The 16,777-nt window shown below is 49.1% G+C and overlaps 1 protein-coding gene across 5 annotated transcripts in view; it reads right to left on the bottom strand.

Annotated features, from left to right (window-relative positions):
* Window positions 1-3,099: 3,099 nt before the first annotated feature.
* AK1 (adenylate kinase 1) overlaps window positions 3,100-16,777 on the bottom strand; it is a 44,137-nt gene continuing 30,459 nt past the window's right edge. For all 5 annotated transcript variants that reach the window (XM_029063813.1, XM_029063814.1, XM_029063816.2 and 2 more), the window contains 3 exons: window positions 13,216-13,332; window positions 7,795-7,986; window positions 3,100-3,504 (listed from right to left, as the gene is read on the bottom strand). In XM_029063813.1, coding sequence (XP_028919646.1) covers window positions 3,436-3,504; window positions 7,795-7,986; window positions 13,216-13,332 — 378 coding nt within the window. In that variant the 3' untranslated portion in view covers window positions 3,100-3,435. The remainder of the gene's footprint in view (window positions 3,505-7,794; window positions 7,987-13,215; window positions 13,333-16,777) is intronic.

Genomic DNA, 16,777 nt, shown 5'->3' with positions numbered 1-16,777 from the left:
GTCAGTCAGGGATCAAGTCCTGAAAATGACTTCAGAGAGAGGTTGTGGAATTTTCAGCTTTGGTAACTTTTAAAGGAGGAGACACCCACCTGCCCTGGATGGCTTAGCCAGGGCCTTGCCCAGAAGCAGGGGTAGGACTGGTTGATTTCTTCGAGTTTTTTCCCTCTCTGCTTTCTATGGCTTCTTTCTGCCTCCCTGTCTGGATGACTGACTCCATCACTGGGGCCAACTCCCTGTCAGTGATGGTTGCCTCTGCCTGCCCATCCCACCCACCATGCCCCCTCTGTGTATCCAGCTAGGGGTGAAGCCACTGTTTTCAACCACCACTGTTAGGGCTGGGCTCTCGCTCAGGCTCATCCAGGGTCTCCTGCAAGCCTTAGAGCCTGAGGGTGACTCTAGAAAGCTATTTCCAAGCATAATAACACCAACAGTAATAACAATAGTAATACTAGTTAAGTGGTTAGTCCCCTCTCAGGGTTGCACCTGGAGAGTTTCCAGTACTATATCAGTCTCGGCTGCGGGAGGGAGAGTCAAGCAGAGGCATACCCGTTCTGTTCTTAGCTTGGCCAGTGTCTAGCGAGTGGAAGGCAATCTGCTACAAGTCAAAACTCACCCGTGCTGGGCAGCAGCGGCGTGGGAGAGAGTCGAGGGCGGAGACTCGAGTTTACTGTGCGGAAGGTGGCAGTGGTAAACCACTTCCGGATTTTTACCAAGAAAACTCAATGGATACACTACCAGAACGAATGCAGATGGAGAGCGGGGCGTCCTGGGAGGGATGTGTCCATGGCGTCGTTATGGGTCAGAAATGACTCGACGGCATAAGACAGAACAAAAGCACTTAGCACAGTCTTCCGCACCTAGTCAGCGCTTAGTACAGAGTGCTTTGCATACAGTAAGTGCTCAATAAATATGATCGAACGAATGAATGAGGAGTAAGCACTCAATCAATACCACTGATTGATTGAGGTCAGGGCTAAGCCCACCCAGCTGCCCCTCAATCCCTACTGTCCCTGAGTCTGATGGAAGTGCAAAGGCTGGGAGCTCCATCCTCACTCCTATGGGGCCCTCTTTACCTGAGCCTCTCTGGGGCTCAGCCTCCATCTCGAAGGCTAAGCCTATGGCCCAGGCCTGTAGGACCAGCCCCATAAGCCCATAGGCTGGCAGGGAGGCAGTACAGGCCTCAGCAACCCTCTGATCTCTAAGGTCAGAGGGACCGGGAGTTTTTCCTTCTGTCTGATGAGCTGAGCCTTTGCAGACCTCTGGGGGGAAGGGAGGGAGGGGAGGTATGGGAAAGAGGCAGGAACTCATACATAACAATTCCTAGGAAGGCAGGCTGCCCCCGGCCACCTCTCTCTCATCAGGAGCTGTTCCAATTCCTCACACTTTCCTTTTCAGGCCCTCAAGCTGTATCTCCTGAGACCAGAGAGGAAAAGAGGAGAAAGGGTGTGGACTCCATCCAGCTGCTCCTCAAGAGATACCAGGAGCTGAGTTTCACCCTTCAGCACCAAAATATTTCTCCTCCCCCTCCTTCCTCCTCCTCTCTACTTCATCCTTCCCCTCCCTCCCTTCACTCTGGGCAAGCTCAGCTTCTCAGTACCCTGGACTACTGCCCCCTCCTCCCACGTCGCTTTCTCTTCCCTCATGCAGTGTCTTCCTCTCTCCAAGGGAGCCTGTCTCAGTTGAAGAGGAAGGGCCAGACTGTGGCTTAGTGGAACGAGCACAGGCCTGGAAATTGGAGGACCTGGGTTCTAATGCCGGTTCTGCCAAGTGCTTGCTGTGTGACCTTGAGGAAGTCACTTAACTTCTCTGTGCCTCAGTTTCCTCAACTGTAAAAGGGAGATTAAAAACCTGTTCTCCCTCCTACTTAGATTGTGAGCCCCGTGCAGGGCAGGGACTGTGTCCCATCTAATTCACTTGTACCTACACCAGTGTTTAGAACGGTGTTTGACAAATAGTAAGCGCTTAACAAATACCATAAAAAAAATCCAGCTCTCCCAAGCCTAGAATGGTAGATCATTACTTCTTCTCTGGGATGCTCTCTTATTCACCAAACCAGACCCCTCCCCTCCTTCAAAGCTCTTCCAAACCCCCAGATCCTCCATGACGTCTTCCAAGATTTGTTCTACCTTGTTTCAGTCATTCAAATCACCCCAGCAGCAGTTTGGCACAAGTATTTCTGTGATTTGTGTTTCCCATATATCACTTAGATTTTCTGTTCTTTTCTCTTGCATTTTATATTTAATGTATGCTTTAAGCAATTGCATTTTCCCAGGTTCCTCTATGGACCATAAGCTCTCCAAGGGCAGAGACCAGGTATTGACCAGTACAGGACTCTATCCAAAGAGGGCACTCAATCAAAATTGCTAACTTACCTGACTCCTGGTGGCAAAAGTGGACCACCAATACGGACCCCTCAGGGAACAAGACACATAAAAAGACCTAATGGAAAAAGCCCGGAACTGGGGAGTCAGAGGGCCTGGGACCTAGTCCTGGCTCCAACGCTTGTCTGCCCTGTGACCTTAAGCAAGTCACTTCACGTCTCTGTGGTTACCTCATCTGTAAAAAGGGGATTAGGACTGAGAGCTCTATGTGGGACAGGACTGTGTCCAAATCGATTCCCTTGTATCTAACCCAGCGTTTTGTACAGTGACTGGCACATAGTAAGTGCTTAATAAATACCATAATAATTATTATGATCATTATTATTAATATAAATACCATTAAAAAATAAAAGGGACAGACAGTTGAAGAATCCTCATGCCGGAAGAGACTTGAAGACTCATCTGGCCCATTCCCTTGCTTCCAGGCAGCATTATGCCCAATTCATCTCCCTTTTTCTTAAAAATCTGAAAACAGGGTTGGGGATCAACACAGGAAAATGAGCAATTTCAGGAAAGGTGGAGGGAAGGTTGGGGGGTGGGAAGGGGACACAGCCAGTGGTCTCTGGGTGACCATCCCCTTAACCGCTCTGTCCTTCCCTACTCCTGGTCCTGCCACCCTGTCGCTCATGCTGACGTCTGGTAGAGACACCCTGTCGATTCATCTTCGAACCTCCCATTTCCTGATGTCAGGAAAGAAAAGAGACTGAGGAGCCCAGGGCATCGTTAGAACGAGCTTTACTTTGAACAGGAGAAAAGGAGCAAAACAAAATGTCCTTGGAAATTCCTTAGTGCAGTTCTGTCCATGAAAACAGGATAAAGCCGCTTCCTCTGTCTGTGCCGCAGAGCTCGGGGATGGGGAGGGAGGCGGGGAGGGGAATCGGCAGGGGAAGAGGAGGGGGTGGGAGTGGGAGGGGACCCAGATGCTTTGGAAACACCATCCTGGGGTTGAGGTGGTATCCCCACATTTGAGCAGAGATGGGGTGGGAGCCGATCAGATGATCTTTTCTGGATTTGAGGGAGGAAAGGAGCAGTGTGGAGGAGTCCTTTTTCCACTTTACTTCAGGGAATCCAAAACGGTACAGACCTGAGCAAACACGTCATCCACTGAGCCTTCGGCATTAAGCTGTGGAGGAGACAAGACAGCTGTGATAGGAGAAGGGGCTACTTATCCCAGAGAAGAAAAGGCTGGAGCTGGTGCACAATAGTCTAAGTCTCGAAGGGATTCATTTTTAGAAGACTCTCCATCCCCACTGATGGCAGAGCAAGAGAATAATGGCTTCAAACGCAGAATGAGGGGTTCAGGCTAGATATCAAAAAGGATATTCTAGCTATGGCAAGGAAGAACGTGGAGAAAATTTTTGAGAGGTTGGGAAACTCATTTCCTGAAGGGTTTGAACAAGGGTTTCCCAGTTCCCTGGGCAGATCTAGGTGTAGTCCTCTCTGGAGACAGAGGGAGGGAGCCAATGACCTTTCAGTTCAAGGGTTTCAGCGGGGAGTTGCTTGGAAGGTAGAAGCAGGCCCCCTTTCTAACAGCCAAAGGCCAAGTGTTAACAGGTCCCAGCAGAGGGTTCAAAGTGTACCAACTGGTGAGAACTGCCACCTGGAGACTTGAGTAAGCTCACTCTGGGCAGGGAATGTGTCTGTTTATTGCTAAATTGTACTCTCCCAAGTGCTTAGTACAGTGCTCTGCACACTGTAAGCACTCAAGAAATATGAATGAATGAATGAATGAATGAATGGCAACATACCATTAGACAAAGACCCATTTAGAGTGGAAAAACAGTGAGCTGAAGATGTGATTCATTAGCCACAACAGGGCTGTTATGTCCATTTGCTAAAGGACGGGGGGGGGGGATGGGGGGGAGGGGGGGGACGGGTGTGTGTGTGTGTGTGAGTACGCTCACTCTAGTCACTTCAGCTCTTAGGGAGTAACTTAATTTCCTCTGTGACAGTTTCCTCCATTTGCAACTCCTATTTCCTAGAGACACTAAACAACTAAGACCACAACAACCATGATATTTAGTGAGCACTTACTGTGTGCAGAGCACTGTATAAGAGCCTGGGAGAGTACAATACAACAGAGATGGTAGACATGTTTCCTGCCCGCAATGAGAACAAATGACTGAAACACTCAGTTGGCAACTGTAAGTACAATAAATAAATACAAAGACAAGAATTAAGTTCTAAGAGAAGCAGCGTGGCGTAGTTGTAAGAACACAGGCCCAGGAGTCCGAGGACCTGGCTTCTAATACCAGCTCTGCCACTTGTCTGCCATGTGACCTGGGACAAGTCACTTTACTTCTCCTTGCCTCTGTTTACTTATCTGTAAAATGGAGATCCAATACTTATTCTCCCTCCTACTTAGATTTTGGGACAGGAACTGCGTCCAACCTGATTAACTTGAATCCACCCCAACGCCTGACACATAGTACGATTGATAATGCGACCGATGGATTGATAGTAAGTGCTTCAAAGATATTATTGTTATTACTATTATTTTGTAGCTAATTATTTAAGGTGTTAAAACCTCTAGGCTGCAGGCTCCTGGTGGGAAAAGAACATATCTACTAGCTCTGTTGTTTTGTGCCTGCCAAACACCTTACAGTGCTCTGCACACAGTAATCACTCAGTAAATACCATCGGCTGATTAAAACCCAGTGTCCTTAGGCAAACAATCACTGTAAGCTCATCTGTTGTCAGTGACCTGCTTTCTGTTTTCTGCTATACCTCTCATTCCCCACTCTCAATCTGGGGTAGACAAGAAGGGAGTTGGAGATTTGAAAACCAAGCTCACACTTGCCATGGGGCACAGCAGGAATGGCAACATTCTCTCCAGTTGGTCTCCTCCTCGCTACTGTCCCTGATTTATGCGGAAACTGAGTCACTTGACTGCCCATGGTAACTTGGTGGGACTGGAATTAGGACCCAGGAATCCTGAGCCCCAGCACCACCTCCCTCCAGACTGTAAGCTCTCTGTCTAGGCTATAAGCTCTCCCTCTAAACTGTAAGCTTGCTGTGGATAGGGAACATGTCTACTACATTGTTGTGTTTACTCTCCCAAACATTTAGTATAGTGCCCCGCTCACAGTAACCACTTGATAAATATGATCGACTGATTGATTTCAAGGTGGCCAAACCTCCAGAAGTCACTCTGCTTGTCTTGGCTTCTCTGAACCCCTGGGGTCCAGCCCACCACCTGCTGAGACCCCTCCTTCCCCTCCCGTAGCCCACCCTGTGGCCAGTGGGCTGGGGAGGCAAGGGAAGCTGGCGCATGGAGCACCCGGGCATCTCCATCCTCGGGGGAGGCAGAGCCGATCAGTGCCTGAATGGGCACTGAGCCAGGGGACGAGCAGTCCTCACCTTGTTCTTGGTCCCCGCTGTTCTTGGCTCTGGTCCTGGGAGAAATGGAGTACTCTCCAGGTCCCAGGCCCCCTACCTTGCCTATCCCAGACAGTCCCAGGTTCAGCTTCACCCCCAGAGGTTCGAGAACGGATCTCGGAGCCCGAGTAAGGCCGGCTCCGAGCCAGAGTGGACCCGAGCCAGGCCCAAATGGGAGAGACTCAGCCTGACTTAAGTGGTGGTGGGGGAATCTCAGGGGCTGCTGAGAGTGGCAGTCCCAGCAGCCCGGGCGGGAGGGAGCAGCGTGCCAACAAGGCCCTTGGCAGGCCTCCGACAGCCCATCTGCAAGTTAAGTCTGAGCCCCTCCGCTTTGCCCCAGATTCACCTGAGCTGCCACTCTGAGGCCCCCAGCTGATAGCAGATGCTGTAGTAGAGCTTGGTCTGAACACTGCTGAGCTTGGCTTTGGGCCCATGGAGCCCGCAGGCTTGGACTGGCCTATGGCAAGGCCCTATGGTGAAGCTGCAACTTCTGTCTTGCTTGTACCTACTGCAGCGTTTAGTACAGTGGCACACAGAAAGCATTTAATAAATACCATCATTATTATTATTATTATTATTATTATTTGAGTCTGGGTCTATCAGCAGGAGCCCTGTCGGTCTGGCCCTTTCCCTTCCTCTCTCCAACAGCCCCCCGCCCCCACCTCCCACTCCAGTAGCAACAAGGACTCAATTAGGTTTGTGCTCCAGCAACTCTGGTTACTGTTTCAGGAGCCTGGAAATTCAGTTCAGACCGGAATAATAATAATAATGTTGGTATTTGTTAAGCACTTACTATGTGCCGAGCACCGTTCTAAGCGCTGGGGTAGACACAGGGGAATCAGGATGTCCCACGTGGGGCTCACACTCTTAATCCCCATTTTACAGATGAGGCAACTGAGGCACAGAGAAGCTAAGTGACTTGCCCACAGTCACACAGCTGGCAAGTGGCAGAGCTAGGATTCGAACTCATGACCTCGGACTCCAAAGCCCGTGCTCTTTCCACTGAGCCACGCTGCTTCCCGGAATGCCCTGGGGCAGACCTAGACCCTTGGAACAGTCATCTGAGCCCCGTCCCATCTCCCCAAGGACCTCGAGCCAAGGGTCCGGCCCCTCCAGGGACCACTACCGCTGGGCGCTGACCTTCAGGATACAAACCAGAGAAACAGCATTGTGGTTTAGTGGATAGGGCACGGGTCTAGGAGTTAGTAGGACCAGGGTTCTAATTCCTGCTCTTTCACCTGTCAATTGGGTGACCTTGGGCAAATCACTTCACTTCTCTCCCCCCTTAAAAAGCCTTACTGAAGGCACATCTCCTCCAAGAGGCCTTCTCAAACTAAGCCACCCTTTTCTTTTCCCTCACACCCTTCTGCGTCACCTTGACTCGCTCCCTTGGTTCTTCTCCTACCCCAGTCCCACAGCGCTTATGTGCATATCTGTATTTTATTTATTTGTATTGATGTTTGTCTCCCCCACTCTAGAATGTAAGCTCATTGTGGTCAGGAAATGTGTCCATTTACTGTTGTATTGTTATTGTTATACTCTCCCAAGCACTTAGTACAGTGCTTTGCACACAGTAAGTGCTCAATAACTATGACTGAATAAATGAATGAATTCTCTGTGCCTCAGTCACCTCATCTGTAAAAGGGGGTTAGGCTGGGAGCCCTATGTGGGATAGGGACTGTGTCCAACCTGATTAATTTATACCTACCCCAGTGTTTAGTACAGTGCCTGGGGTTAAAAAAAATGGCTTCCAGCACTGTGCCTGGCACAGAGTAAATGCTTAACAAATACGATTTTAAAAATCCCAAAACACATCTTCCCATGGAACTGACCACCTCTGCCCTCCTGCCCCCAGACTTTAAGCTCATTGTGGACAGGGACTTTGTTTATTGTTGTACTGTACTCTCCCCAGCACTTAGCACAATGCTCTGCACACAGTAAGAGCTCAATAAATACCACTGAATGAATGAATGAAGGACCACTGCCTAGCTCCCTCCTTTCTTCTTGACCGCCCCAGCTCCTGCCCCCTCCATACCTTACGCACGATGCCCCGGTTCTGGTAGAAGCTGATGACGGGCTCAGTGGCCTTGTAGTAGGTTTCCAGGCGCTTCTTAATTGTCTCCTCGTTGTCATCCACCCGCCCGCTCGTCTCCCCTCGCTTCAGCAGCCGCTTCACCATGGTCTCCGAGCCAGCGTCCACGTAGAGCAACAGGCAAGGGGCGCCGATCTGGGGAAGCAGGCGGAGGGGGGAACAGGGAGATGGACCCTAGGCAGGGAAGCCCCTGAACACAAGCTAAATGGGGAGTGGGCCGGGCTGTGACCCTTTCTCAGCCTCAGCCTTTCCACTAGACAGGCCCTGAACTCCCTGGGAGGGAATGTGGTGGGTAAGTGAGAATAGGGCTGTGAAAGTTTTGGGGCCTCTTGGAAAAAAGTGATCTACGCTACATTTTGACTTCTCCGATTAACCAGGATTCTATGTAATAAAGCAATAAGGCAATTAGAACCATTATAATCCTTTACTCTTGAGCTATAGGATTCCTAGCTATGTGACGGGTATCCGGCAGTATTGCTTTTTTTTTTTTATGGTATTCATCAAGCACTTACTATGTGCCAGGCACTGTACTAACCCCTGGGGTAGATAAAAATTAATCAGGTTGGACACAGTCCATGTCTCACATGGGCTCACACTCTTAATCCCCATCTTACAGATGAGGTAATTGAGACACAGAAAAGTGAAGTGATTGGCCCAAGGTCCCTCAGTAGACAAGTGATGGAGCCGGGATCAGAACCCAGGTCCTTCTGACTCCCAGGCCTGCGCTCTTTCCACTACGCCACACTCCTGAACTGACACCGGCATGTAAAAGATCCCAGTTCTTTGCATTGTTTAAGTAGGGTACGCCGATTTACACTAGTGGCCACAATCAAAAATGGCTTTGCTGCTTCGGGAAGCAGCAGGATCGCAGCTCGGTTAGGCTGTTGGAACAGCAGAATCTTGCCTATTGGCCGGCATTTGTTACTAAGTTCACTGATCTGTCCCACTGTGCCTTTGAGACTGCTTTCCAACACATTCTTGGGTTCAAACTCTGCTCCTCTGGCCACAATCCCTGTTAGTCTTGTATTTATCAATGTTCTTGTCTTGTTTATTGCTTTTGCGTTTTTATTGTTTCATCTTTCCTCTGGTGCCTGTTGCCACCCTCCCCCACCCCACTTATTCTTAGATTGTCAACCTTTTGGGGGCCAGGGATTGCCTCTAATTCTCCATGTATTTTTTTCCTCAGTGTGCACTTTAGGGCTTTGCACACCGTAGATGCTTAATAAATACTGTTGTTACTAAAAAGGCATGAATCGATTAACTGATTCTTATTGGCCTGCTGTGAAAGTATAATTTTTGTTACTTTGCTCTCTTAGTGCCCACAGTTTCTTCCTAGCAGAAGATGGGCATGAATTTGGAAATGATAATAGACAATAGAACAGAGAAATAGCTACCAGTCATATAACCAGAAGATTTTATTTCTACAATAGATCATTATGTAAATGTCCTTGGCTACTGCCCTTGCTGTAGTGTGTATTGAAATGAAAATGATGATAAAAATGATTAAGAGGAATACATCTGAAAACAATAACAAGGAAAGCCGCTGGCACTGAGCGCCTAACTGGAAAGTGGGCAGACAGAGTTGGCCTGGAAAGATTTTTGTTTTGCAATTCTGAGAAGCAGTGTGACCTAGTGGATAGTACTGTGCTTAGTACAGTGCTCTGCACACAGTAAGTGCTCAACAAATAATTGACTGAATGACATATTGTTATGTTGTACTCTCCCAAGTGTTTAGTATAGTGTTCTGCACATGGTAAGCGCTCAACAAATACAATTGACTAATAAAACACAGGCCTGGGAGTCAGAAAGACCTGGATTCTAAACCCAGTTCTGCCATTTATCCTGCTCCACCACTTGTTTGCTATATGATCTTGGGCAAGTCACTTCACTTCTCCATGCCTCAGTTACCTCATCTATAAAATGGGGATGAGACTCTGAGCCCCACCTGAGACGGGGGATGTGTCCAACCTGATATGCTTGTCTCCACCCCGGCGCTTAATACAGTGCCTGGCACATAGTAAGCACTTAACAAATACCACAGTTGTTATTGTTATTCTTGATTCTTGATTCTATTTAGTTGCCATTGTTTTTACGAGATGTTCTTCCCCTTGACTCTATCTATTGCCACTGTTCTTGTCTGTCCGTCTCCCCCGATTAGACCGTAAGCCCGTCAAACGGCAGGGACTGTCTCTATCTGTTGCCGACTTGTTCATTCCAAGTGCTTAGTACAGTGCTCTGCACATAGTAAGTGCTCAATAAATACTATTGAATGAATGAATGGTTATTATTACCTTGGGCAAATCACTTAACTTCTCAGTGCCTCAGTTCCCTCATCTGTAAAATGGGAATTAAGACTGTGAGCCCCATGTGGGACATGGGCTATGTCCAACTTGATCAGCTTGTATTGAATTAATTGCTTAGTACAATGCCTGGCATATAGTAAACGCTTAACAAATACGAACGCTTGCTCCCCAAACTCGACTTTTTTCACCAGGCGGGCAGAGCAACAGGTACATTTCCAAAACCACCAGAGCACCCCTCTGTGCCCTCGAAGGGCATAACAGCCAGTGGATGGAGGGCGGCCCCCTGCAGCAATTGGAAATAATAATAATTATGGTATTTGTTAAGTGCTTACTATGTGCCAGGCACTGTACTAAGTGCTGGGGTAGATACAAATTGGGTGAGACACAGTCCCTGTCTGATGTGGGGCTCACAGTCGCCATACTCATTTTACAGATGAGGTAACTGAGGCTCAGAGAAGTAAAGTGATGAGCTCACACAGTAGATGAGAAGCAGCATGGCTCAGTGGAAAGAGCACAGGCTTGGGAGTCAGAGGTCGTGGGTTCTAATCCCGGCTCTGCCTCTTATCAGCTGTGTGATTTTGGGCAAATCACTTAATTTCTCTGTGCCTCAGTTACCTCATCTGGAAAATGGGGATTAAGACTGTGAGCCCCATGGATGACATGATTACCTTGTATCTACCCAGCGCTTAGAACAGTGCTTGGCACATAGTAAGCGCTTAACAAATACCAAAATTATTATTATTAAGTGGAGGAGCTAGGATTAGAAACCATGACCTTCCAGGTCTATGCTCTATCAGTGGCCTGTCCCTGTCCCTGCTTCCTGGGAGAACGATCTCTAAGGGCAGGGGAGGGGAGAGATCTGGTATCTCCCTGGGAGTGGTGTGCCCTCCAGCGCTTCCCTGCTGGGGCTGAAAGGGGACTGGGAGGGGACTGGTTGGCTGTAGCTGGTCCTCTTCTTTACAGGGCCCCACCCCATCTCTGGGCCCTAGGATGGCTGCGGGGGTGTCAGCTGGGGGGTATGGTTCAGGCCCATCCACCTCCGCAACAATCAATTAATTGTATTTATTAAGCACTTTCTATGCGCAGAGCACCATACTAAGTACCTGGGAGACTGCATACAACAGAATCAAACAGAAACTCCCAACCACTGGGTTTAGAGCACTCACTCACCTTGCCCCCTCCTACCTTACCTTGCTGATTTCCTACTACAACCCAGCACGCTCACTTCACTCCTGTAAAGCCAACCTATTCACTATCAGTCATGTTTATTGAGAGCTCGTGTGCGGAGCACTGAACTAAGTGCTTGGGAGAGTGCAACCCCATGTCCTCTGTCTTCCAGCCAACCCATCGCCCACGACCTCCCTCTAGTCTCCCCCTTCAATATCTGGCTGACCTCCACTCTCCCCACCTTCAAAGCCTTTTTAAAATCACATCTCCTCCAAGAGGAATAACTCATCTGAGCCCTTAATTTCCCCTACTCCTTTCCCTTCTGCATCACCCTCGTAAGTGTACCCTTTATCCACCCCACCCTCAGACCTACAGCACAGTGAGAAGCAGCGTGGCCTATAAGAAGTGGTGTGGCCTCCTGGACAGAGCACAGCTCTGGGAGTCAGAAGGACCTAGGTTCCTATTCTGGCTCCACTACTTGTCTGCTGTGTGACCTTGGCCCTCAGTTACCTCATCTGTTAAATGGGGATTAAGACTGTGAGCTCCATGAGGGACATGGACTGTGTCCGACCCGATTAGGTTATATCTACCCCAGCACTTAGTACAATGCCTGGAACAGATACCATTAAACTACTTGCGCGACCCCTCAATGTACCCCGTTCTCACCTGTCCCACCGTCAACCCCTGGCCCTTGTCCTACCTCAGGCCTGGAATGCTCTCCCTCCTCAAATCTGCCAAACAATCACACTTTCCCCCTTCAAAGCCCTACTGAAGGCTTATCTTCTCCAAAAGGTCTTCCCAGACTAAGCCCCCCTTTTCCTCAGCTCCCCCTCCCCTCTGCTTCACCCCAAATTGCTCCCTTTGCTCTACTCCCTCTCCCCACCCCATAGCACTTATGTATATATGTACATATCTATAATTCTATGTATTTATATTGATGCCTGTTTACTTGATTTGATGTGTATACATCTATAATTCTATTTATTTATATTGATGCCTGTTTACTTGATTTGATGTGTATATATCTATAATTCTATTTATGTATATTGATGCCTGTTTACTTGTTTTGATGTCTGTCTCCCCTTTTCTAGACTGTAAGCCCGGTGTGGGCAGGGATTGTCTCTCTTTCTTGCTGAATTGTACTTTCCAAGCGCTTAGTACGGTGCTCTGCACATGGTAAGCGCTCAATAAATACGACTGAATGAATGAACTGAACGAATCCGGAGCACAGGAGAGATTCGAAGCCCCATCTAGTGGATGTGAAAGGGGACTAGCCCGTCCTGGGTCTGTAGGGCGGGTGTCCAGAGAGGGACTCAATTCACTTCCCGAGCCTCTAGACCCTGTTCCCCTCACCCCCAGCTCAAAGTGGGGTGCTTCAGACCATCCCCGGAGTAAACAGATGTCCAAGATTCAGGCAGGTTTAGCTGCAAGTGCATCACTTCGAGGAGACCCCAAGCCCTTTGCCTGTTCCTCTGTAGATAGGAGTACTGGCAGCTGAAATGCACCCACTTCTGGGATGGGGGTGAGTCTTTTGTCTAGGACAGCCTAGGTTCCCAGTGGGTATAAACTCTCCCAAGGGAACCCAGATTGATCTTGTGACATCCAAGTCGGTCTGCTCTAATGCACTTCCAATGGGCACAGGACCGGATTGGGAAGGGCACTGCCAGCTTGGGAAGGAACGGTGCCAGCCTCCCTGCTGAGGGGTATTAGCTCTTTGGCTGCCTGTTCTGAGGAGCCGCTTCTCCTCTCTGCTGTGGTTCTAGTGGCCTGGCTGCTGGGCTGATCCCGGGAAGGGCTGGTGGGGGGTGAGGCGGAGAACAGATGGACTAGAGATGAGGACTGTCCAAGGGCACCTGGTGAAAGTAATGCTCGGTATCCCGCTGCCCCTACTCACCCTCCGTTCAAATTCTTCTCCTTGCTTGACTTCTCGGGGATAGCCGTCAATCAGGAAGCCCTGGGAGATGTCTGCTTTGGCGACCATGGCATCACGCAGCATGTCTAGCACTGTGTCCTGGGGAGGGAGGGGGCACCGGCAGGAGAATGAGAGAGCATCTCTTCCCCCTCCCCTCCCTTCCTCCGAGCCACACACACACACACAGACACACACAGTGCTCTGCAAAGGCATGGCAGCAGGGCATCAAGGGAATGAAACTATGCCCCAGCAGGAGCCTGACCAATCTCCTCTTTCATTTTAGGCCTGGGTGGGGGTGGAGGGGCTGCTCCCTACCACCACCACCAAAGTCAACTGCACTGGGGTGAGGAGAGTTGGGGCTCCTATAGAGTTCCAGCTGTGGGGTGATGGTAGCTGGAGTGCCAAGGGGATTCCAGCTGTGGGGTGATGGGAATCAGGGCGACCCTGGGGTTCCAGCTGTGGGGCGATGGGAACCATTTTGAACCCCAGTTGTTTGGGTTCGAGTTCCAGCCTCACTCCCCAGGTCACCAGCAGGACCCGAGCCCCTAAGCAGGGAGAAAAAAATCCCAAATTGGATCTTTATAGCCAGGTAACTCTCTGATTCCTTGCTAGGCCCTCCCCCCGGCTCTCTAGCGGCTCGCTAAAAGCTCCCCCAACCACTCTGTCCCTGATCACCCATTGAGAAGTTGGCCCATTTGCCTGCCTGCAAGTGTAATAACAATAATAATAATAATTGTGGTATTTGTTAAGCACTTACTATGTGCCAGGCACTGTATTAAGTGCTGGGTTAGATACAAGATGATCTGGTTGGACACAGTCCTGTCGCATATAGGGCTCATAGTCTTAACCTTCATTTAGCAGATAAGGGAACTGAGGCAGAGTGAAGTATAGTAACTTGCCCAAGGTCACATACCAGACCAGTGGCAGAGCCAGGACTAGAACCAAGACTCCCAGGCCCACGCTCTTTCCACTAGGCCATGCTGCTTCTCAGGTAACTGAGGCACAGAAAAGTTAAGTGACTTGCTTAAGGTCATACAGCAGACAAGTGGAGGAGCTAGGATTAAAACCCAGGTCTTTTTGACTGTCAGGCTTGAGCTCTATCCACTAGTTAGTCAGTTAATCCTATTTCCTGAGAGCTTACTCTATGCAGACCACTGTACTAAACACTTGGGAGAGTGCAACATAACAATATAAGAGACACTTTTCCTGTCCACAACTAGCCTACAGTCTAGAGAGGGAGACAGACATTAATGTAAATAAATAAAATACAGATATGTTCCTAAATCCTGTGGGGCTGGGATGGGGGATGAATAAAGGGAGAAAGTCAAGGCAGCACAGAAAGGAGTGGGAGAAGAGGAAAGGAGGGCCTAGAAAGGGAAGGCCTCTTGGAGGCTATGCCTTCAATAAGGCTTTGAAGCGGGGGAAGAGTAATTGCCTGTCACATATGAAGAGGGAGGGCATTCCAGGCCAGAGGCAGGGCATGGGTGAAAGGTTGGCAGCGAGATAGACACGATTGAGGTACAGTGAGTAGATTGCCATTAGAGGAGCAAAGTGAGAGGGCTGAGATGTAGTAGGAGAGTAGTGAGGATGGAACAAGGTGACTGAGTGCTTTAAAGCCGATGGTAAGAGTTTCTGTTTGCTGTGGAGGTGGGTGGTTACTGGAGATTCTTGAGGAGTTGGGAAACATGGCCTGAACATTTCTGTAGATAAAGTAATCCAGGCAGCAGAGTTAAGTATGGATTGGAATGGGGAGAGACAAGAGGTTGAGAAGTCAACAAGGAGGCTGGTACAGTAATCAAGGCGGAATAGGATAAGTGCTTGGATTAACATGGTAGCCATTTGGATGGAATGGAAAGGGTGGATTTTAGCGACGTTGTGAAGGTCGAACTGATAGAATTTAGTGATGGATTGAATATGTGGGTTGAATGAGAGACAGTCAAGGATAACACCAAGGTTATGGGCTTGTGAGACAGGAAGGATGGTGGTGCCGTCCACAGTGATGGGAAAGTGAGGGGAAGGACAGAGCCTGGGTAGGAAGATAAGGAGTTCTGTTTTAGACATGTTTAGTTTGTGGTGACGGTGGGACATCCAAGTAGAGATGCCTTGAAGGCAGGAGGAAATGAGAGGCTACTGAGAGGGAAGCTGGAGAAGGAGATTTGGATATCGTCCACATAGAAGTGGTAATTGAAGCCAAGTGAACGAAGGAGTTCTCCAAGGGAGTGGGTGTAGATGGAGAATAAAAGGGGAAACAGAACTGAACCTTGAGGGACACCCATAGTTAGGGAGTGGGAAACAGAGGAGGAGCCCGCGAGCCTGAGAATCCGCAGCCAGAGAGATTAGGGGGAGAACCAGGAGAGGACAGTGTCAGTGAAGCTGAGGTTGGAGAAGGGGTTAGTCGACAGTGTCAAAGGCAGTTGAGAAGTCAAGGACAATTAGGATGAAGTAGAGGCTGTTGGATTTGGCAAAAAAGAAGTCATTGTGACCTTTGAGAAAGCAGTTTCTTTGGAGTGAAGGGGACAGAAGCCAGATTGGAGGGGATCAGGGAGAGAACTGGGAGAGAGGAACTTGAGACAGCAGGTGTAGATAACTCACTCAAGGAGTTTGAAGAGGAATTGTGGGAGGGAGACGGGAGTATAATTGGAGTGAGCAGCATGGCTTAGTGAAAAGAGCATGGGCTTGGGAGTCAGAGGTCGTGGGTTCTAATCCCGCTCATGCCGCTTGTCTGCTGTGTGACCTAGGGCAAGTCACAACTTCTCTGTGCCTCAGTACATATCCTCTGTAAAATGGAGTTTAAAAATGTGAGCCCCACGTGGAACAACCTGATTACCCTGTATCTACCCCAGCGTTTAGAACAGTGCTTAGCACATAGTAAGCGCTTAACAAGTATCATAATTATTATTATTTTTTAGGATAGATGAGACATGGGCATGTTTGAAAGCAGTGGGAAAGAAGCCATCGGAGACCAAACAGTTGAAAATGGCAGTTAGGGAGGGAGGAAGGGAGGGGGCAAGAGTTTTGATAAGATGCAAAGGGACAGGGTCAGATACACAGGTGGAGGGGGTGGATTTTGAGAGAAGGCAGGAGATCTCCCCTAGAGATACTGCTGGGAAAGATGTGAGAGTTGAACAAGGGACAGGAGAGGGGAGGGACTGAAAAGGGGCAGGGGAGATTTCAGGGAGATCAATTTTCTCAATAAAGTAGGTGGTCAGGTCATTAGGGGCAAGGGATTGGGGGGACGGGGGGACAGGGCCTTTGAGGAGAGGTTGAACATCTCAGGCAATGGGCATGGGAGACAATAAGAATGGAGAGATAATTTTGCCAAGCAGAGGAGAGGCAAAGTTAAAGCACTCAAGGATCAACTTGAAGTGGACAAAGTTGACCTGATACCTAGATTTCTGCCAACATCGCTCCGCTGTTCGTGCACAGAAGCGAAGGAGTTGGACTGTGGAGTTGATCCAGGGCTGTGGGTAAGTGGTATGAGACCCACAAAGGGATAGGGGAGAGAGTGAATTGAGTTCTGTAGAGAGGGTGGTTTTGAGAGCAT

This window comes from Ornithorhynchus anatinus, chromosome 4 (assembly GCF_004115215.2).
Source record: "Ornithorhynchus anatinus isolate Pmale09 chromosome 4, mOrnAna1.pri.v4, whole genome shotgun sequence".
In the NCBI taxonomy this organism is placed as follows: domain Eukaryota; kingdom Metazoa; phylum Chordata; class Mammalia; order Monotremata; family Ornithorhynchidae; genus Ornithorhynchus; species Ornithorhynchus anatinus.
This window is presented reverse-complemented; position numbering and strand designations above follow the sequence as displayed.